The sequence below is a fragment of the Ammospiza nelsoni genome, chromosome 4 (assembly GCF_027579445.1).
Source record: "Ammospiza nelsoni isolate bAmmNel1 chromosome 4, bAmmNel1.pri, whole genome shotgun sequence".
Taxonomy (NCBI): Eukaryota; Metazoa; Chordata; class Aves; order Passeriformes; family Passerellidae; genus Ammospiza; species Ammospiza nelsoni.
Genome location: NC_080636.1, coordinates 53,326,627 through 53,349,986, shown reverse-complemented (window position 1 = coordinate 53,349,986; position 23,360 = coordinate 53,326,627). Strand labels below are relative to the sequence as shown.

The following is a 23,360-nucleotide window of genomic DNA, read 5'->3' as shown; positions in this document are numbered from 1 at the left end:
CATGGTGATGCTACCCAGATGCTTCCAGTGTTCAGCAGCATTTCTTCTCTTCTGGCTCAGCAGAAAGAGTCATCCAGACTACTTTAGAGGCTTTTAATATTTAGCAGCCTACTGCTGAATATGGCCCTCTAAGCATCTTTGCCTTCTGATCTACTCACTCTTCAACTAAAGAAAAACCCATCCTGAGTCAGCATTTAACTCAGAAAATAAAAGGTACTGAGTCACCTAAATCCTCTGCCTAGCTCACCAAAGTTGAGTTCCAGTCTGCTAATAGCAGTATAGCAATGAAAGTATTGTGGTGTGATTTTAAAATGAGCCTCAGCAGATGCCACAGAAGCCGACTGATTGATAAATGGGGTTTAGCTCCTCTTATCTGTGCTCTTAAATGATCTGGAGGATTGGGCAGGGGTTTAGTTCTGTGTATCTGGGGTGGGGCATCCATTTTGCTCTTCTTCCTGAAATTGTGGAAGTTTGTTAAAAGGAAGAACGGAGATTTCCAGATATTAAGAAGAAGCATGTACAGCACTTTGTTGGGTTTTATTCTAAGGAGAAACTCATGGAGACACCTTTTCTTCTGGTCTGACAGTATTGATGCATCTGTTCTTTTGTCAGTACCTAAAGTGTATTTGTAATACATTTGCTGTCTGAACATGAAATCAAACACATTTCCATGTCTTCAAATGTGTTTTACATCTGTTTACCAGCTTATTAAAGCAATTCAGAAGCAGCAGCTGCAGCAGACTTGGAAGTAATATTGGTTGAAGTTGGGAGCTAATGAGATTCTACTGGTTTTTTGAAAGCAAGATAAAAAGTAGTTTCTATTTCCTGTGGTACATTAATTTTTTTTTCACATTTTTGAGCTTCTCATCCTTTTATTAATCAGTTATATCCTCATTTTTCTTATTTGATGCCCCTAGCCCAGCATAGCTGTTCCAGTTTTTGCATAAAGCTGCAAGTACAACAGACCTCAATAATTCATGACAGGCAAAGCAGAGTAAGCAAGGAAGTTAAATTGCTGAGCACAAAATGCCTCCACACTTTATATGGATGTATTTTTACACAGAATTTCAGTCCTTTCATCTGTGAAATGTCATTGTTTGAAATGGTACATAGAGAAAACATCCATAAGCTGAATTTTCTTCCGGTGTTTGCAGTTAACTGAGGAGGATACTTCAAGAATCAAGTATCATTAAAAGCTGTGTGTGCTGGTTAGCAAGCTGTTAGCATTGCAAGGTAATATTACAAAAATAGAACTGTGAATTTAGTTAGAAGTACAGTTGTTGTTATGATGAAACAAATAGAACAGTAAATAAATGAAGTGTCTTAAGGGCTAAAATAACATTAAATTACCAAAACTTAAAATACATGTGAAAAGCATCCTTCAATCTGTGAGGAGCTCTATGGATTTTATCAAGTTTGTTGTTATGTGAAGTAGTGTCTGTGAAGGGAAAAGGACTGAGAGAGAGACCTGAATTAATAGGGCACTGAAAGTTTTTTCCCCTCCCATTGCAGTGCTATGAAAAACAGCTTTGAATGACTGCAAGATGAAACCCTTGACACAGGAACTAAGAGAACAATGGATTTTTTATATCTCTACATAACAATATTAAATTTCAGTGAATCATGCATGTCAACTAATATTTTGTGCCTTAGAATTACTTAATTTGATTTTTAATAGAATTTGAGTAGAAAACTGAATTTAGTAGCTCCTGCATGAACATTCAAGCCATAGGAAAAACAGAATCACGGAATTATCAATTGAATGGCTCTTTAAACGTCATCTAATCCAACCCCTCTGCAATAAGCAGGGATATCTTCAACTAGATCAGCTTGCTCAAAGTCACATCCAACTTGACCTTGAATTTTCTCCAGGGATAAGACACCCACAGTCCTGCTGGACAACCTGTTCCAGTGTAAAACTATAAATCTCTCATTTAAAGCTTAAAGAGTCATGAAAAATTATTTGTACCTGTCATCAAAGGACGTTTCCAGATTTATGCCTTTTCTTTTTTTCTTTCTACACTGGCCACAAACTGAGTTTGGATTTCTTATTGGTCTGTGGAAAAATAATTCTCATCTAAAGAGCTGCAGCTTCTGTAATGTCTCCAGGAAACTGTCTGCCCATAAACACTGGAAACTTAGGATTGCAATAGGTTATTGATTAATGCTACAGAAACTCTTCTGATCTGAAGAACCAAAAAAACTGAAAGTACATAGAATATTTGCCCATACAATTTTGGGATTTTTTAAGTTTTCCATATTATGTGGATGCCATGCTTTTCAAGTAGGGTGATTAGCCAAAGGCATGATTTCTATAATAGTGCAGGATAGGTGATTTTATGGAAAAAAAATGGTAAAACTTAAAATTTAACTGCATTTGTATTGTGGAACAGGGTGTCATTAAATCAGTAAGACTTGATTAAATTGGGTGAACCAGATATCTGTCCTTATATGTGCCCTTTTCCTTTTAATGTTCTTTCATAATACAAGTAGCTTTTATTTTTAGCCTAGCTGCTTGGTGGGATGGAAGGTTAGCTGTGTGAAGTCAGGTGCTATTTTTGGCTCTGTATTAGGGTTCCCAGTTATGCCACTTAAGGAGAGAATCTGCAATGCTGACTGGTGAGCTGCTGTGATTAATGCACCTATGGGCAAAGAGATCCTTGTCTTGTAACAGGAAATCCTCTTGTTTGTTTTTCTCTTCAGACAAACTGGATTATGTTCACAATCACAAGCTGCCCTTGCTAATTTTCTGTTTCCAATTTCCACTCACTGCAAGTTTAGTAAGGCTTTTGTTTCTTTGTGTAACTCATGAAACTGAGAAGCATGGCATTACATTTCACTGTTTAATGTACTGAAATTATCAACTCTTGTTGAAGTAGTGGATCAGGCTGATGTACGGGTTGTTCAGGGGTGTTTTGTGTTATAGAGACAGATGAGTTGTACAGAGTGATTCAAAATTATTCAAGATTTCCAGGATTTTAGTCCATTTCAACTGTTATTTTCTGACATCTAAATAGCTGCACATAATCAGTGCAATTCAGTTTGAATATTTGAAATGCCATTTTGCAGACAGATCAATTTTGCCCTTTGGAAAAACCGGTGAGCAGACCTTCCCAGGAAGTCCTACTGCACTGGAAGTCCTTAAGAAATAGATACATGTAGGAACTCACTTTAACTTATGCATATTCCTACAGCATATTTTTCTTTCTGTCATTTCCATTGCAGTGAGGATGATGTGTTTGAATCACACCCAAATGCAATCTTCTATTTCCACGTGTGTTCATTTTCAGAATTAAATTTTTGAGATGTTTAAAAAATTTATGCAAAAATCTTTTTGAAATTGAGATTAAAAACTAAAATGTGAGATGTGCTCTGTTCTGTCATCTGTTCCACCAGCTGTGGGGCTGTGTGAGTTGTGGTGACCTGACTAGTCTGTTTATTCGGTATTTCTGCATTGTCATACTGTAATAGGCGTTTCCTGGGCTTTCTGCCAGACTTTTTCTGTTTACCAGGCAGCAGGCAAAGATTTAACATTTCTGTTTCCTTTCTTACTCCTTAGATTCCCTGTGGGATGGAAAGGGCTTGTCTTCTCCTTTTCTCACTGCTGTTCCTTGTCATGGAATATCAGTGGAAAGAGGTTCATTTTCTAATGGTGACTGTAATTATGTGACACAGCCACTGATTAAATAGTCATTTAAGAAGCTGACCTAGAAGAATTGCTCTCATTTTGGTCTTTGTTTCAATTTTTCCCCCCCTTTTTTCTGTTTTCCTAAATAGGTTAATGAGCTCCCTTTATCCAAGACAGACAAATTCAACATTTACAAATTGTTAGAAACAGAAAACTTTGTTTTTCTCTCATAGCTTACTGACTTTATTAAACTTGAAGGTCAAAACAAAAGGATGCAAGATGCCAAACCTCAAGTGGTAAATTGGACAATGTCTTGTGGAAGCTCTGACCTAGGAATTGTATTCATTTCATAGTTTATTGCAGTGTCCAGCAGAGCTGAGGAAGCCCTCAGACCTTTGCCAAGCTGTGGCTGTGCATGGCTTCATGAATGTGAATAATTTCATTGACTGCAGTGGGATTGCTGTGAAGTTTAAAATTAACCTATGACATGGGTTTTAAAGGAACTTTTAGAGTAAGAGTACACCAAAAACCAAGTGAATTACTTAAATTAACTGTAGAGGAAAAGGACCTTCAACATGCTCTTTAATATCTGAGGCAATTTTGCTGGTCAAGATGCACAGTCATGTAACAGAAGATCAAGTAATGAATTTTAAATTTTGCAGCAGAGTTGATACTTTTGTATTCTTTCAGCATGATCCAATCTGTTACCATATTTCATGTTTCCTTTGCAGACAAAATAGTTGTGCATTTGAGCCTCCGAAATTAAGAGGCATTTGACCTAATTCCAATTATTTCCAGAGAACAAAGGAGGGATTTTTGTCCCTTCTTGTCTGCTAATGACCTCATGGGAGTTGACTGTTGGGGAAGTTATTGTGGTGCCTTTCATAGTCCTCATGGCTATGGCCAGCAGGAAAGGTGTGGGTGTCTAGGGTCTTACCAAGCTCACAGCTTTATGTCCTCAGACTTGAGGGCTCCCAAGCCTACTCCAAAGCTGTTTTGGGCAGATTTGGCAAGTCTCTGCAGCTTTTGAGCTCTGTCAAGCCTTAAGTCAGAGGTTAGCAGCTTGCCTACCCTTCTCTTGGTGTTGTGTAGTTTTGTGCACATTGGGAATTCCCAGAGGGATTCTGTAGTAGAGCTGTCAAAGGGGACTCACATAAGCTGGTGAGGAACAGAAGCTTTTGCAAGTGTCAAGTGCTTCTTCATTACACCAGCAGGAATCCTACCAGTCTGACCTGATTTTCCAGTTTTACTACAGATCTGATGCAGCAGGGAGTTTTGTTGCTGTGCTTGTGTACAGTGTGGGCTGCTGGCCCTTGAACGGTTTCTTTTTTTTGCCTGCTCCCAAATTGCTTAGCATACTTGCCTTTGACACCTTGTCGTTTCTATGAAGTGAATAGGTTGTTAATTAAAGAAAGAATACTGGCAATTGCAGTATTTCGTAAAAGGGCATGTCATGGTCTCATTGGTTCGACTTTTCTCAGTATTTCTCCTTCCTGGGTGTATTCTAGCTACCCATCTGGCTATTTCCTCACTGAAGACATGTCACAAGACATGACTCAGGATAACCAGGCAAATAGCTGCCATAATTTAGTACTGAACTTCTTGTGTGCCTCTTGGGTAGTCATGAAGGTCACTGATGGCTTAGTAATTAATTGAGAATATTGGTAAAACACATCCCCCATTTCCCTTGGTCAGGTTATTCTGAGAAAGAGCAGAACCAAGGGGAATTTCCAAGGTAAAAACTCCTGTGTGAAAATCACAGTACTCAGTAGGGAAGGGTGGGAATGCCCTTTTCACCTTCCTTTTTGAGTTCCTGAGGCTGCCCACAGGAAACTTCCTTTGGAAAGTTAAGCCTGGTCCTGTTGGTGATGGAGCTGAAATGGCAGACAGACAACTGACCTGTTTGTGCAGGATGCTTTCCTTGCATTTTGCACCATAAACCCTGGAAACGAAAGGCTGGCAGCTTCACAAAACACTGCAAGAATTTTAATAAGTCTGAATGGCAGTGAAGAGGAAGTGGCAGTGCTAAAAGTATTTCAAAAGAGGAAATAAAAATGTTGATTGCAAATATGACCTGACTGGTAAAGTAGATAAATATTTTACTTTTGCTCACTCAGAAGAAGAGTTGATGCAAAGGGCAGAACTGCCAGGGCAGCACAGTTATAATCTGTCCCAGTCAGAGAAGCAGCATTTCCTACAAAAAATGTGGAGACTCCTCACAATTAAGGCAGTAGCAGGGAGGTTGCATCTAGATTTGTCATGCTGATGTTTAAAAAATTGTTCTCGTTTTTTCTCAGCAATTCATGGGGAAAATAAACCACTGTAGTTCTTGAAGAATTTCAGCCTCGAATGTCTGTCTCAGCTGCTGAGCTGAAAATACATTCACAAATCCAGCTGTTGCTGTGCATGCTAGTTTTCCTTGTTTTTTTCTGCCTTGTATGTTCTGTGCTTCCTTTTAAAAAATATTTACGCCATATCCTGTTTTCTTGAAATAAGTAGATACAAGTATTTCTTCTTTTGTTAAAACAAATATGTATAATCTCTCGTGTTTTTTCAAGTTTTGATGTTTTAGATCCATTTTCAGCTGTGCTGAGAATTTGTCATCCAGAGGAGCTTTCCCCAGACACAGGGTATGGCTCTTCAGGTTTAAACTGTGCAGTTCTGAAGCTGATTATTTCAATGGAATCAGACATAGTAAATTTAGCCAAACTATTTGTCTTTATAGCCCTTCCTTCTACATTTAGAATGAAGCACATTTGTTGAAGCTGGAATAGAGATAGTTTACCCACCAAGCTTCTGGCTGGGGACTGTTGATATATGATCACAGAACTCTGTTGAGTGCTACAGATTTCTGGGAATTTGAATTTCCAGGAATTTTTCAGTGTTTATAAAACCTCCTTGGCTCCACACACTCTTTCTCTCTCTCTCTTTTTTTTCCTTTTTTTTTAAAAAGTATTTTTCTTCTGAAGATTCTAGGAAGAATATTTTCTGGATAAACCTTCATCTATTTGTTTCTTTTTTTGCCCATTGTATCTTCATCATAAAGGGCAATCAATAAATACGTATTTAATTCTATTTATAAACAGTTGATCATTATTCATGTTTTTTCTGGAGGGAATGTATCTTCTGTTTGTTAGATGCAGTGGAAGTAGGGATTGCTGTAAATCACATTTCAAGGCATGTATGGTGATAAGGGGAAAGGGATTTCCATATGGATGACAATTTGTATGTTCTAATCCACTGGCTTGACCTGACTGAAGGAGTATTTCTTTAAAAAGAGCAAACTTCTTTGGTTTTAAATGTTTGTCAGAAACATAGGCCTATTGTGGAAGGTAAACAAGATGGGTGTATGTGACATTAAAGCACTGCACTAGTAGACAGCAGTGGATCAGGAATATGATTTTTCAAAGAGATGTGTTTTTCTCCCTTCTTTTTCAATGCCCCATGTTTGTGGGTTTTTTTCTGCATTAAAATCACATTTTTTGTGCCTTTAGCTGTAGATTTTGTAGTGCTTTGACCAGTATTTGTCTTACAAGCTGTGGTTATATCTGACACTCCTGTAACTTAGTGCATATTTAGTCACATGTGCCTCTCTAGGAGAGGTCTTTGTGTTTGTCAGAAACTTCACCCAGTGTCTCAAGATTTCATTCTTTCAGCTGGAGTATTTTTTGAGCCCATCAAGAGGCAGGGATGCCCTGAGTAGATTGCCCATGGTCTCAGAAAGCTGTGGAGAGAATGCCAGTGAAAGGATTCTGAGGGAAGGACTGAGTACAAAAGCAATGCAGTCTCACTCACACATTCTCCACTCTGCTGTGTGTAGAGACGTATTTTGAAGACAAGCAGTGCAGCAAGACAACCTGAGCAGCCTTGAGCTCTCAGAGGAACATGAGTGAGTCAGTTCTTGTTTTAATGAAAGGGATAGCAGTGGAGTTACCAGGTCACAGGCAATGTTTGTCTGGGAAAGAGTGTTGCATTTAGAAATAAATAGGGTTTAACACATTTTAAACATGTTAATTGAAACATGCAAAGTCAACAGAAAAGTGCTTTTAGCACTAAGTGGGACAAAGAGTGGGTAAGATTATGGATGGATAGTGGAAAGAGAAGCACCATACACTAGTTTGATAAACTACATCTTGTTCCCTAACTTTCTGGAATACCTGACATCCTATTCATATGCACAGATCCCACAGCTAATGAAACTTAAAAAAAACCAAACTTTTCAAGATTTTTTGCTTATAAAATTCTGAACTGATTGCACCCTGATTAAAGTAATAAAACCCCCTCTCCTTCGACCTAAGTTCAGATATTCTTTGGAATGGAATTATGTGATTTGTGAGTTACACCATGGTGGACTTGCAGCATTCAAAATTACATGCAAACAAGTTAATAATTTCAACTCAGTAATTTTTTGAACACTGAGCAAAAATCTTTTATTTGCTGTGTATACATTTATTTTAATTCTGTAGGAGATGAAGACTTCATTTTAACATCAGTTTACACCTGGAGAAATCCTCACTTGACTTTATTACATTAAAAGCCTAGAAAAATAACTATTAGGTTGTGCTTTTATAAAAATGCATTTCCATGAATTTAATTTTGCAAATGCTTTCCTCACCTCATAATGTGGGGTGATTTGGGATTGGTAAATTTTAGCAGGTCTTTATTCTAAGCTGCATACACTTGTTCAATACTTTTCTCATTCTTGTGTATTTTAGGTGTAGCCACTCTGAAATATTTGTGGGGAGAAGGGAAACTTTGAGTATTCCCTGTTGGAATATAGCAAGCATCTGAGTAAAGCTTTCTCATAGCAGTGTTTGTCTGGCTTTCAGTTATAATTGTATTTAACACTTTTACAGTAAGGTCGATACTTTTACAGCAATGTGTCTTGGTGTGTGACTGCCAGGTGGGAATCACAGGCTCAGGCACACCCCGTGGGAGCAGGCACAGGCTGCCCTCAGCCTGAATTCCAAGATACAGGTGCTGTGTCTCACCTTCAGCAGCTTATCTCATCACTGGCACTCAGGATTACTCCTGAGTATTTTTGCCTGGGGAAGCTCTATGTACATGAACATGTGGGGAGGGATATGTGGGAATTACACGTTTTTTAGAATTCCTTATTCATTCTCACTCCTAGTAGCCGTTTTCAGTGGATTTTCCGGAGCATTTCTAAGGGTGCTCCTGTCATCTTTTGTGCACAGATCTGAGCCTCACTCTGTAGAACTGCTCTGCAGACAACAAAGGGATGCTGCTGCTTGCATTATAACCCTGTGTATTTCCTAGACTCTGACATAAAATCTGTCATTGCTTCCTCCCTTTCTCTCAGTTCAGACATTAGACTGGATGGGTTAAGGGGTGAGGTGAGGCGAGGCTCACAATCAGAACCGAAAGATTCATTTTAGGCACTTCTAAACCACAGCATTTAACTCCAGCCTGCTGGAAACAGCACTGCAAGGGCAGCAGGAGCGGTGGTGGGCAGGCAGAGCTTGTGGAGATGGCTCCCAGCTTTGGGGACTTGGAGTGTGGGCTTGCACCTCACAGAACATATCTGCCCATGCCCTGCCAGTGCTGCTGTGTTCTGGGTGAGCGTGATGTGTTCTGGAAGCTTTCTCACAGCTTTTCCTGTTGGCTTGGCAGAGCTGGTTTCCAGAAATCTGTGGAAATGATGATGAGTCCTCTTGTTTATTAAGCAGAGAGGAATAAATCCCAAGTTGGCAAAACTTCTCTTAAATTTGTGCAGCCTTTTGAATCCAGTTGTTCGTGCCTCTTTGGCTGACTAAAAGCAGCAGTTTCAGGCAGAGCTGAAAATCTCTCTCATAATGAGAGCAAACTGTCCCTGCATCAGTAAGGGGGCAATGAAAGGGTTTTGGTGCTGGCTGTGGCCCTTTGGCTGCGTGACACAGTGACACAAATGCTGGATGCTGTGAGTGGCTCTGGGCTGGGGATCTGGCTGCTCTCCTGGGGGAGCTGCCATGACAACCCCAGTGCTGGTGGGGAATGCCCTGTGCCAGAGTTCCTGCGGGGAGCTCGGGGTCACGGGCATTCCGAGCGGCTCTGGAATACTGCAGGCACCAGAGAGCCTTGCCTGTACTTCTGCTGGTGTTTGCTGTGATCACAGTGGGTGAAATAGGCAAATGGTCTTGACAGGTATCTGGGAAAGAACAAGGCTGGTTTCTCTAAAAGCAGATTTTTGTATTACTTCTTTGATTTCATGGCTTTACCACATGATTTTAACTTCCACTACTAAATTTCATGTGGGCATGCAATGTTAAAAAAAAAAAGGGAAACAACTATACATTAAAATTTTAATACGTTTACATCTTAAAAAATAGCTTGCTTCCTGCAAACACTTGTTTCCCTCACAAGGGAATTAAAATTAGTGGAATTTCTTGTTGTAGCTTTTTGGTTTTAACTGTTTTGAAAGCAGACACTTGCTCCTTCATATGGTGATTTTTATTGACTTCTGAGGATGGACATTTTTTCAAGTTATTTGGTTTAGTGTTTTCAGAGAACGTATAAACCATCTTTTCTTTCTGATATCCCAATCCTTCTTGACATACATTACTTGGATAACATTATTATCCAAGTAGAATCATTACCCATATAATTAAGAACAGACAACTGCAAAGAGCATGGAAGGGCTCTATTTCTTTATTTTCTTGAATATGAAATACCTTTTAATAAAAAGGAAAATTACTTCATGATTTTATTTTAGCAGGACATTAAAACATAGAAATTAAATGCCTCAGAACATAAAAAAAGCAATTTGCAGATGCAATCACTTTAATTCAACAGATCTTCCCACAAGCAATTAATGTATTCTTAATACATGAATCTTTGATATTTGAATAGTGTTTTCAGATGTTCCTGTCAAAGCAATGTGTGTGCAGTTATAGGTAGAAGTCATCAGCATGCTTATGTAACTATAAGCAAAAATACAGGTGCTAAATGTAAGAGTTTTTGGAGGTGAGGGGCAGTCATATTTCACATTCCTGGCCCTGGTGTTTCCTGCACTGCTAGAGATCTGACGTGCTGAGGAACTGGAGTGCTTTGTCATTACAAATGAATGTTAAGGTATCACTGTGAGAAGGTAAAGACAAACTTATTAATTGCTGCTGTCTAACTCAAGATTTAGTTTTGAAAGTAGTGCGTGTGTTTGTTTTGCTGTGCAGGTAACATGCCTGCAGGACTTCTTTGGCGATGACGACGTGTTCATCGCGTGCGGGCCGGAGAAGTACCGCTATGCTCAGGATGACTTCGTGCTGGACCACAGCGGTAAGGCTGCACATCCTGAACCCACTCAGCCAGGAAATGCTCCATCCCATTCCCCTCTTCAACCCTCAAGAATGGTGTGATTCAGGAAAATATACATGGGAGGATGTTTTCCAATGGATGAAAAAGTTTTTTTCAAACCGTCGTCTGGGTTCTGTAAGCCTGTTAAAATGTGCCAACAAACCTGATCCAAATTCATCCAGAAGAGACACTGTCCCTAAAGTTACATGGAAAGCAGAATTGAATTATAAAATGTTCTGTCATGGATCTAATGAATCTAAAATCTGTTAATGATGTTCATTTTTGGCATCTGTGACTGTAAGATAATTTCCATACTGCTTTCTTCATGAGATTTTTTTTAAAAAATCTCATATGTAGCCATGCTCATTTCCCATCTTGAATTACCCTGCCAGACAATTCACACACTCCAGTCTTGTCTGCTATAGACCAAGTGTTTGCCTTGTGTATATTTTGAGGTTATAGGGGATGTTGGGTAGGGAAGGAGGTGAGATAATCTGGAACTTTGTGCCCTTCTGTCTGCCTTGGGCAGATCATGAATTGAACTTGCTTATGAAAGCTGTTTTTCTGTAATGAAAAACTTTGTAATGTAAGTTCAAGGATGAGGCAGTCCTCTACCAGAGAGTTTTGGAATTGTCTTGAAACATCAAATTAAAGATCTTGGGTCTTTTTCCTCCATGTTCATGGAACTGTAGAATGGGTTGAGCTGGAAAAGACCTTTAAAGGGCCTATGTAGTCCAACTCCTGGCAAGACCAGGGACACCTTCAAAAATAAAGTTCGGGTTGCTCAGAGTTCCATTGAATGTTTCCTGGGGTGAGACATCTGTCTCCTCTCTGGGCACCCTATTCTAGTGTTTCACCTCTTGCTCAATAAAAAATTACTTCCCTATATTTAGCCTGAATCTAGTGGTTTTTTACTTTAAAACCACTCCTCTTGTTCCATCACTACAGGCCCTACTAGACATGTTTTTTTCTTTCTTTATTGTTTGAGCTGTACAAACACCCTGATTTTCTTTTATGAAAAAAAAAATTAATTTCTTGTAAAGAAAACTTGCCCTGGCAAGAATAATCAGATTATTCCAGAAGAGCTTCACGTTGTGAATGAAGGATTTAAATTTTTTTAATATATAAACAACAGCACCTTCTGTTCCTGTAATTTTTACACATGTCATTATTTCATTACAAAATGCTCAGTTGCAGCAGAAAGTACAGATGTATATCTGCCCACTGGCTGTACATTTGGATGGATGGAGGATTCAACTGCCTCCCATTCTGCTGTTCTTGCTAGGCTGCTGCTTTTCCTGAACTGCTTGGTTATGTTGAGTCAGTTAGTGTGGGGATGACCAAAAAGGTGGTTTTTAACATAGTATAACAGCTAAAAAATTACTTTATTCTTATGAAGGAATGGAAGAGCATGGTTGTATTGAATCACAATGCAAATCCCAGTCTGGCTGTAATACTAATTTCCCTAGCAGATTTTAAAGCTGTAAATTTGCTTTTCCCCTTACACAAGGCACAGACTAATTGATCTAATTTCCTTGCCTTTTCCTCTTTCTTTCCTTTATCTCTTCAGCTTTGGTGGTCCTTGCTTCCTCTAAAGGCTCTAGGGGTTTTTATGGATAAAAGCAGGTTATATACGTGACTGGCAGGGCATACAGCTCAACCTAATTTTTTTATGATGACATGGCATTCTAATGATGGCATTGGCATAGGGACAAAATAAGGAGAGAAATTTATGATCCCATTGGGAGTGATTTGCTAACGATGCTAACCATAGGGATTAAAATGGCATTACCAAAATGGCAATGCATGTGTGCTCATTGATTCCTTTCCCATTGAGGTGGTTATTTAATGATATGTAGCTGATGGTAAATGACAGTAGTCTGTTGTTTCAGCCTTCTGGAAACAGTAGGCATTTTTCACCCGTTCAAAAATTGGTCACAGCATCAGTTTCTTGAAGAAGAAGGGCAATAGTGCTGTCTGGGCAGTTGCCCAGTGTGGAAGTGCCATTACAGCAAGAACCTTGGCATCAGCATATGTACAAACTTGAATTGTAGCAATAATCCAGCCTCAAGACATGAAGAAATGTTGTCTGCAGAATGTCACATTGCGTAGCTCAAATGGGTTTTTATGGTGAGTAGGTTAGGGTTGTGAGATGCTCTTACAAATCTGTTTGACTCAGCTGGGCAGAGATGTTTAGAAGGTGCTGGTCATTTTCTGGATGCTGTGTGGAGGGAGCCTGAGCATGAGCTGTTGGCAAAGCCCTTGACAGAGTTTCTTGCCTTGCAGAATGCCGTGTCATGAAGTCGTACTCCCGCTCCGCTGCCGTGAGGCACGCTGCATCCAAAAGCCCAGCACCTTCCCGTCGGAGCAAATCCCCTGCCTCAGGTACTGCTGCTGGCAAAGAGCCGAACACAGCAAATACGCAAAAATTAATTCTTTTCTAATGGGGTGAAAAAACCTGTTGACCCTGTCTGTAATACAAGAGGGGGGGGAAACCCCCTTTTTTCATTTTGCCTCTCGCAGATTTGATGCTAATCTAAAAGAAATTTGCGATTTATTTTTTTAAATCCAAGGAAGAAGCATGGTTTCTATTTTTTAATTACAGGCACATGTAGTGTCAGTTTATGAACATTGGAGTAATTTGTGCTAATTGTGCTCTTGGGATATGTTTTCAGCATGGCACTTGATTTTCCTGAAAACTAATAACTGCAGGGTTATAGATGTGGTTAAATTCATGTTCATTGAACCCGAGTATACCCTTAAATTTTGAATTAGAAAGATTTCTCCTATATAATCCAAATACTATCACAATACAGGCCTTTGCTGGTTCGAGTAATTTTAGGAGATGTACTGTACTGTGATTGCCCATTAACAGAGAATTTTTCTTCCTGTGCTTCTTGTAATTTCAAAGAGAGGTGTTCACACTGTGATTTTGCCACCAGTTTGGCTGAACACCATATGTTCCAACCATTTTATGTAAATAAAGGGAGAAACTTGTGTTTTTTTTTTTTATTTTAACCACTGAATTTAATTTCTAAATACTTCTTTTCCCCCTGAAATCAAACTATTGAATATGTAAATATATGATGCTCTTTTTAGAATGTAGCTATAAATGTAAGCTTCTGTGTGTATTCAAAACTGTGACATGTTCCATATTCTCATCTCTACATTTCTTTTGCTTAATTAGTGCTGGTTAAAGTAATTTTATTGTTGGGTTTTTTCAAAGTGGAACATTAATAATCTGTTTATAAAGGTTGAATGTTTAACTGGAAAGCTTCAAAGGAGGATTGCAAAAAAATGTATCGTGAAGGGCAAGTTTTGCAACTGATCTACATTTCATGCAATTCTTTTACCTCCAGAGATATGAGATGTAGAATATCTATCAGCAGTGAATTTTATGCAAAATGTTTAGATATCAGTGCTGTCATTCCCATACTTATTTCTACTTAGACCCTCTTTGGTTTAGTTAATTTGAAAAATGTATGCAAAGTGTGTGGTATTTATCCTTCTATTTACTTGCCTTTATTTTTATTTTTTTTACATGTAGTTTTTACTTATCTTTTATTTACCTTTCTTCCTTCCATGCATGTTGAGAGCTGTTTAATAACTTCTTCCCTTAATGTCTTTTTCCTTTGTGTCAAATATATGAGTACAGTAAAGAGGGGTGGCCACTCCAGTGCTCATTCTTCAGCAAAATCCCCAGGTGAGCCATTACTATTATGGCTGTGTATCACTAGTGTGTCTCCTCCCTCTCCATTTACCTGTGTTTTTGGTGCTGTGTTTGTGAATGTGTTCAAGCTTGAAACACATTTTGCATTGGATGAAACAGAGATGTATTGGGTGTTGGATTTTTTTGTTGTTTGTTGTTGAGGTAGATAATTTCAGTGAAATAATGCTTTTCAGTTGTTGGACATCCACTAATGGTGTCAAAGTTAAATGTTTAATTTGACTACAAGTAGAGAGCATTCTAAGGAGCAATATATTTTTATGTTTATTCTAAAGCATATTAAAATAGGAATTTCAGCCAGCAAAAAGACAGGTGTGAGAATTACTGAAAAAAAAGCAGTACAAAACCATCCCATATGTTTCAATTTTATGTGCAATTTCTTCTTTTTCTTGTATCACTTCAGCCTAAATTCTAAAAAACTGAGGAATCGCTGAACTTTCAGTTCAAAGTCAAAGCATTTGTGAAACAAGTAACAGACAAAATGATTAGCAAATAAATTGAGTCTTTGGGTCATACTAGAGGTAAACAATTTAGAAGTCATTAATAGATTTTAAAGTTTTAAACATTCCAGTGTGCCAAACATATATCCTAATATGCACTACTTCAGAATGACTGAAAAGTTTGGGGTTTTTTTTCCTGTGTATTCGCTGGTATGCATGTGGAAAGAAACATCAAAATAAGTTATGCTTAGAAAATAGATTAAAAAGGTTAAGTTCAGCATACATAGGCAATAACCAGCAAATCCATGGCAGCACATTTGTGCCAATAGAGATTGCTGGGTTATTGAGTGAGGGAATAAAAAAATTCTGCTGTTTGAGATAGCAATGTCATGGTTCAACCTCAGCCAGCAACTAAGCACCACACAGGCGGTGAATTTTATGGCACTTCCTGAGTTGTGGAAGTGAATTTGAAGGGTGAAAGTGAGAAAATCCATTAGTTGAGATATGAGTTGTTTAATAACTGCAGTAACAATAGTGTTAGCAACAACGATGCTGCAGGGAAAATAACAAAGAGAAAGAAATAAAACCCAAGAACAACAAGTGATGTGAATGAGCAGCTGACTTGTCCCCAAGCAGTGTCCCCTCTGCCAGCATTCCCTGTCATTGTACTGCTGAGCACGATGCTGTATGGTCTGCAATATTCCTTGGATTAACTGGGGCCAGCTCTTCCACCTGTGTCCCCTCTCAGCTCATGAGGAGCAGGAAAGGCCTCAATGCTGCCCATGCTCAGCAATCCCAGGAACATCCCTGGATCAGCAGCACTTCCCAACACAAATCCAAACCCTGTGCTAGCTGTGTGAAGAAAATTAATTGCAGCCAGCCAGAGCCATCAGAAGCAGTTGGCTGACTCCCTATAGATGCAAAATCCTTACATGTGGACAGGGCCAGTTGCAGCTCTCCCCGTTGCTGCAGTTGCTTGGCACATGCAGTGCTCTCCACAGGCACCGGCACAGAGGAATCTGCAGGCAGCTCTTTCCAGCAGGATCCTCAGCAGAATGAACTGGGTGTTCCATAGAGGCACAGAAGCTGGAAGGCACCTCTGGGTGTCATCTAGGCACACCCCTGGCTCAGAGCACCACCCTTCTCCACCAAGAATAGCTGAGATGTTAGCAAAGAGCTGCAGTGCTGTCTGTGTAATCTGGGCTCCTCTTCCTTGGGCAGTCTGGGGAGGGAAGCACGTTGTGTTAAATCAGCCAGTTTCACTGCAACAACTTAGTGGTTCTGCCAATGCTTAGAGAGGATGGTAGTGACTTGGACAAGGATGCCTTACAGTGGTCGTGTCTGGGAAGAAGTGACTTTTCTGTGAGCTGCATAAACGAATCTTTCAAGAAACAAAAAATATTTTTCCTCCTGTGGTACTAGTTTGTCACGTGGAAGCAAACTCTGAGACATTTCTACTGAAGTATCTCAGTTTTGGTCATGCAAGAAGCAGAAAACAGTACAATAGCAGTCGCTAGCCCTTGCCATTGTCATACTTGCAAATTTCTTGTAAAACAAGGAGGCATTGGTTATCCAGAATGAATTGTTAACATCTACAGGAGGGTAGTGTATTCTTAGATGCTTTCATCTTCTCAAAAAAAAAAAAAAAAAAAGAACCTTACAATCACCTATTTTTCTTACAGGCAAACATTGTTAAAATCAAGATGAAAATATCCTAAAAACACTGAATCCTTTTTAAAGAAAATACTAAGGTCTTGGGTCCTGTAACGGAACTGGGAATATAAATCCAAGATATCAGTCTTCAAGATAGACTTGTAGAATAGCTAACCATCAATTAATTATATCTTAATATTATACACCAGAGAAGGAGATGTTGGTGAAAACCAGGGATTTGTGGAAGTTGCAGTGCAGTCAGCCTGGCCTAGTGGCAGATGGGCTGCCCAGGCTGTAAAAATAGTCCTTGAAAGGAATCTCCCATACTCAGATAATGTTAGTGTGCTGGGTCCTATAAAATAAATCCAGTAGTTTAAGAAGTGATGTATAACCCATGACAGACCTGAATATGTAAGGGAATTGTGCAGGTTATTTAATTTGAAGCTCAGTTTCTGTTTACCAGGGTTGTCTTTTCTTTCTGGAAAAATAATTCATCACCATGCTGTGAAGCATTTTTAGCTCTTAAATTTCTGCCTAGTATTTTCCTTCCCCATGAAGAATGAGGATCAGCTGAAAAGAAATGATGTCTCATCATATAACATTGCATCATATTTGTGTCTGATGGACAGTGTACTGTTCTCTCTGCATAATGAAATTTGTCAGTTTGACCTTTTCAGAAAAATACAAGGACTGACCTAAGTAATATTCAATACACCAGAGAGATAACAAATGTTGTATGAGGCCTGTCTAAAAATCTGGACTTAAAATGAATGAACTCTTTAAGACAAGAGGGAGGATATTGTATATTTTTCAAAGACACTTGTACTTACTTGAAGTTCAAAAATAACCTACTAGCTTTTCTCTTGTTGAGTTTTTTTCCCCCTAAATCAACATTTTCTGAACTACTGCTGGAGTTTTCTGTTATGAAAACAGTGAATTCTTCTTGCTAGAACTCCAGTTCTGTGAAACATTCTATGTAGAAAGTAAGGCCTCAATCCAAACTGACGAGGAGGGTCAAATATCCTCAGAAACATTTTCTTTCCATAAATTTTATTGTGTGATACCACAATTTATTATGCAATTTTTAAAGGCTGTGGCTTTTTTTTCCCCCCTTTGTTTCTGTGCCCAAAACTCTTGCCCTGGCAAAGGACAGAATGGGTCTTTTTAATCTCTGGAATGACAATGCAATATTTCCATGTCTCCTTCATCCCATATCCAGCCACATGAATTTTCAGGGTGCAGTTTTGTGACATGCAAATATATATGTTTATTCCTAGATACTGAGGACTCTGTTTTGGTCTATGTTTGCAGGCTTCAGTAATAACTTTTGATTTTTATTCATCTTTTCTTTCATTTGTTCACTTTCATTGCTTTGGCCAGTTAATGGAACCCCAAGCAGTCAGTTATCCACCCCAAAATCTACAAAGTCCTCCAGCTCTTCACCAACAAGCCCAGGCAGCTTTCGTGGACTCAAGGTAAGTGCAAGAACCATTAAACCCCCTAAATCTCATTATTTTGTGACTGTGTGACACTGGTGCTGAAGGAAAAATAAAAACCCATAATTTTGTAGGGTAGCCTTGCAAGTGTGATTTTTGCTAATGTGGAGAACAGATCTGAGGTAAGATTTTTGTGTTTTGTCGGGGTTGAACACTCAGCTTAGGAAAGGCAGAGTGTGGTGCTGGCTCGAATATGCCACTTTGTCCTCCGAAATTTCCATTGCTCTGTGGACTGCAGAAATCCTCCAAGCAGTTTGTATGCCTTCGGCCTATGGAAATGTAGTATTGTCCTATAGTCTGTAGCATTGCCCAAGTTTCATCTAAAGCAGACTGATTTCTCCCTGGCGCCAGTTTCACCCCTCAGTCCAGGCTCCTGCCAGAAAGGGTTTGAGGGCTTCCTTTGGGAGCAGCCTGATGCCTGGCAGGTTTTGCTGTGCTGCACCAAGAGATTTCTCTTCCACTCCCACTTCAGAACTGGCTGCATTTGCAGTTCTTGGAGCCTGCTCTGTGCCTTTGGCTCACTGAAATAAAAGGAACATTCTGGGCTACAGTGGAGCATCTCGTTGCTGCATTTGTGCAGCTGTCCTTTCAAGGGGAATTTTCTTATGGAATCATAAATTGCAGCCTTTCTGGGAGCAGACTGGATGGTTTGCACTGATTATTCTGATCAAGTAATAGCTCCTATTGGGGAGCACAGCATTTGTGAAGAGGCTGCATAATTCTGTATAAAACCGTTTTCTCCGTTAAGAGTCTGGCTAAGGGACGTGATTTGAATAGTGCTCAGATTTGGGTTTTGACATGCTAATTGTTATCAAGTCTTGTTTTGCAAGGAGTATTGGCACTGGTTTTTGCCAGACTACTTGTGATAATTCTGACAAAGGATTTTGATTATTTTAATTTATTTGTTTAATTTATTTTTTAATTGTTCAATTTCTAAATTAATTTTAAATTATATCGGTAGCTGTTTGGCTCAATAATTTTCAAGAGCAATAATAGTTCTGACATGGACAATTAGAACTGTGTCTCTTAAAATCTGTCTGGACAGCTCCTCTATGGAGCTTACAGTAGAGGACACCAGAATCACTGGGCTTGAGGCTCTCAGCTGCTCTGCACTATATTTAACAAATGCTCTTTGGTCTTTCTTTAATGAAATTACAAGTTTAGAAATGAGATCATTTGCTTTGGTTTTTTCCACTGCTGCCCTGTCTGCTTTTAACTGATTAAAGCTCCATTAAGGCAGAGATAATTCTGATAGCAGCAAGCAATTCTCACCAAACGGGACATGTCTCCTTTCCCAAGCACTTTCACTCAAGTAGGCTGCTGAACGTTTTCAATTTGGAATTTAATTGGTGCTGGGTACTAATGGGTTTTTGTGTCAAATTGTTCACTCCCATACAACCAAAGAGAACAGCAAAACCAAACTAAGCCCCTCAGATCTGGTGTGTTACTGGGGTAGTGAGCACCTCTAGTTTTATCCTTTAGGATGCATCTGTTTAGCAGTAGTGTCCCAGCTGTGCTCCTGAGACAAAAGACAGGGAAAGTTATCAGGGGAATTCCAAAAGGATCAAGTGGGCTGTTCAGTCACACTTGTTTCTCAATTATGTTGTAGAGGTAAGGTCTGTTTTGGGGAAGCATAAAACCAATAAGGTCTGTTCTGGGGAAGCATAAAACCAGTAACACCGAGGCACAGTTTTATCCAAAACCAGATTCTTTTAAGAAATTCATTTCACACCCTTTTGTGAAATTGGGTTTTTGTTGGTTACTCTGATGAGAGAAAGGGGGAAGAGGGAGCAATTTTATTATTTGGAGATCATTGCTTTTCCCTATTGTGTAATAGTTCCTTGTTGCTAAGACTGCACTGCTGCACAGACAGGCAGTCTGGCTTCCTGCACTTGTATAAAGAAGGTGCCATGACTGCAGCTGAGTGAAAATTTAGATATAAATACTACTTCAGTGACAGAATAAGGTATATTTAGAGTTTTCTGTCTTTGGGAGTTCAATATTTTGAGTGATTTATTGTACACAAATCATATATATTTGTTTTTGTAGAGGCTGAAACAGCAGGACTGAATAATGGTTTTGTACAAGCTTGAGGCAGCATAAAAAAGGGGGAAAAATCAGGGTTGATGTTTCTGTTTCCTGTAAAGAGCAGAACATCAGAGCAGCTGCACTTGAACTGCACTTTAAAAGCTGTTTTATTTGAAAAGCCAGAGCAGAGTAAGGTATTTTACTATAGATTAGAACCTTGCTAAGCTTTTTGTAGTTTGACAATCAATGTAGAGTATAAGTGATAGTGCTAGTCATCAAGGCAGCCAGCTTGCAGAAATACTGACTGCAACAGGAATTTCTTCTCAGTCTCAGACACTGAGTCTTATATCATATTCTCTGAATGCCACTATTCCTTTAAAGAGAAGTCTCTTCAGTCCCCAAGGATTCCTTCTGCTTCTCAACTCTTTTGTTAGGAGAGGTATGTTCAGGCACAGAAAATTCCTCCCAGGAAAGACTCCTTGTGAGCAGTTCATCTTTAAAGGGAAGGGCTGTCTCTCTCTCCTTTCGAGCTCTTCCAAGCAGAGTGCCCTTGTGCTATTAATTGTGCAGTATGTACAGTAAGTCCAGCATCCCAGGCTTGCAGAAGTGTTTTAAATAGTGGACTCTGAGGTTATATTGAAGTCAGGAATTAAACTATGTCTTAATAATAGTAAACATGATGGAATTTCCCCATGAACCCAAATAAAAGCCTTTATTCCAGTAAGTGACAAAAGTGGATACTATGCACTCAATACCCTGTATAGTCTTATTCAAGCTGTTTATTTTTAACAGCCCAGAATTACTCTGTAACTCAGCATTTCACTTAGCAGAGGCTTTGTTTCCAGGTGAAAATTTAGATATAAAAGTTAACAAGTATGGGCATGAAGTAAATGACTACTCTGAGCAGTGCTCTCTTTTGATCAAATGTGCTGAGTTGCTTATTTTTCTTTTGAATTCCAATGGAGATAAAATCTGGTACATGGGTTAATAATAATGGTAATGGTGCACTTGGTGTCACAGGACAGCTGACCAAGAGAAGTCCTTTTGCTGTTCTGTAGGCCGTGGAAAGGTTTAACATTTTGCTTTGGTTTTAAGTGTACATTTCCATCCAAAGCTGTTACACGTGATTTGACTCTTAGCTCTTCCAGTACATCTGTTGTTCTGCAGACATTGTACCATAAAAAGCACCCAGAGATTAAATTAAATTTGGAAATTGGTGTAACTTTGGAAAGTGGTGTTGTAGCATCCACATTCTCTGGAAAAATCCCTTTGACAAGGGTTTCCCTCCTGGGAATCTGAGAAGCCTCTGAGAAAAAGGAAAACAATTCTTATTTCATTTGCTTGTCCTGTGTTGTGCTCTGTGGAATGTGTCTGGAGATGGTTTACCCAAAGGTGATTGCCTGATTAGACTCTGGTGTGAGTTGTTTTGACTCCTTGGCCAATCAGGGCCAAGCTGTGTTGGGACTCTGGAAAGAGTCATGAGTTTTTATTATTATCGTTTTAGCATTCAGTAAGTATCCTTTCTGTAATCTTTAGTATACTATAGTATTCTTTAATATAATATCGTAGAATAATGTAATAAATTGGCCTTCTGTGAACATGGAGTCAGGTTAATAATTTCTGCCTGCCATGGGGGACCCTGGAAATACAATATGGTGTCATAACTTCCTTATGCTTACTTGGATTGCCTTATTGTCCCCTCTTCAAATTAAGGACCACAAAGTGTTGCAATATTTTTAAAAAGAAAATAAAATCATCCAAATAAAGAGGCTTTACAGTTGAAGCCTTGTGTAGACTCAGAACTATGCTAAATAGCTTTGTGTTTGAATTTGTTTGGGTGTTACTTTTGCAATTGATGGACCACACAACCAAAGTGAAAGGGCATTAGAACCTGATCCAACAAATAACTTAAGTACTTGCTTAACTTTCAGCAATTGAGTAGTTCCTTTTACTTCAATGAGGATGTTAATGTACTTAAAGTTAAACATGTGCTTAAGTGATTTGAAGGATTAGTGCCTATCTTCATCAAGGTTTTTGAGTTGTACACATGTGCTTTGTGTGTAGTTATATGTAAAGATGATTTACATGTGATTATCCAGCCTAGTGACACAGGGGCCACAGCAGTTCATAGGAGGATTCTTTAAGATATGCATTTGGTGAATTTACAATTCATGTGTAAGGATCAAAAAAAATGCTAAGTTTCTGTCTTACACATTATGTTACTATTAAGCATTATAATAGTAAATACAATATCTCTATGAAATACTGATTTTATAAATAGCATTTTATTTATTTTCAGAATATCTTTTAGTTCCTTCTTACTACAGCCATTCAGGATGAATTACAGTGACATAACCAAAGTGTCCCCAGATTTCAGGGAATACTTCTGCAAAATTAATCCACAGTTCCACTAAAATACTGCTGCTCTACAGTTAGGTTCACCACCATCCCATGTAGCTGCCAAGGAGTTAGGTATTTCTTTCAATATGAAAATAAATAATCCCCAAATGTTTCCACAAACATTCGTGTCATGGGCACTCTTAATCCTGAGTGCAGAGGTTTGCCAGCCAAGGTACCATTCTACTGCAAGAGAATATGGGTTTATTTATAAGGATCTCTGGATCCTTAAAAAATAAAATCCCACCAGCTGTGGAGTTGTGGCAGAGCTAGGGTTAAACCTGCCATTTCAGATTCTCATCTAACACCTCAGCCACAATGGCATCATTAATGTTATTTTATTTTTGTATTCATTTTAGCTTTTTTTCCTGTTAATGTTTGCTTCCTTCTTGTGGTAAGAAGGAATGTGCCCAGTCATGCTCTGCCCTGATTACAAGACTGAAGGAAGTTGGAGATGTGGGCTAGATGTTCCCATGTATTGTCACTCACTGAAAACCCAAAATAGAGTGCTAATATTTTAGACTGATGACTTGGCCATGGCCTGTTCTGCTATCTCTGCTTCATGCTTGAAGAAAATGTGGCTGACTGGTTAAGAGACTGACTCATGATTTTGTACAAATGTCATTTAACCCAAATGTCCTTGTTCCTAATCCCTGTTAAATAGACAGATAACTCAGAAAGACAGCAGCCTTAACTTAAGC

The 23,360-nt window shown here is 38.9% G+C and overlaps 1 protein-coding gene across 4 annotated transcripts in view; it reads left to right on the top strand.

The window, feature by feature from the left end:
• Positions 1-23,360, top strand: part of DCLK2 (doublecortin like kinase 2) — a 79,709-nt gene that overhangs the window by 33,095 nt on the left and 23,254 nt on the right. For 2 of the 4 annotated variants that reach the window (XR_009418293.1, XM_059470242.1), the window contains exons 3-6: positions 10,798-10,900; positions 13,205-13,303; positions 14,574-14,621; positions 18,119-18,213. Coding sequence is in view for 2 of the 4 variants with exons in the window: in XM_059470242.1 (XP_059326225.1) it covers positions 10,798-10,900; positions 13,205-13,303; positions 14,574-14,621; positions 18,119-18,213 (345 nt within the window). In the remaining 2 variants the exon portion in view is untranslated. The remainder of the gene's footprint in view (positions 1-10,797; positions 10,901-13,204; positions 13,304-14,573; positions 14,622-18,118; positions 18,214-23,360) is intronic. The other 2 variants (XR_009418294.1, XM_059470243.1) reach the window with 1 other exon arrangement.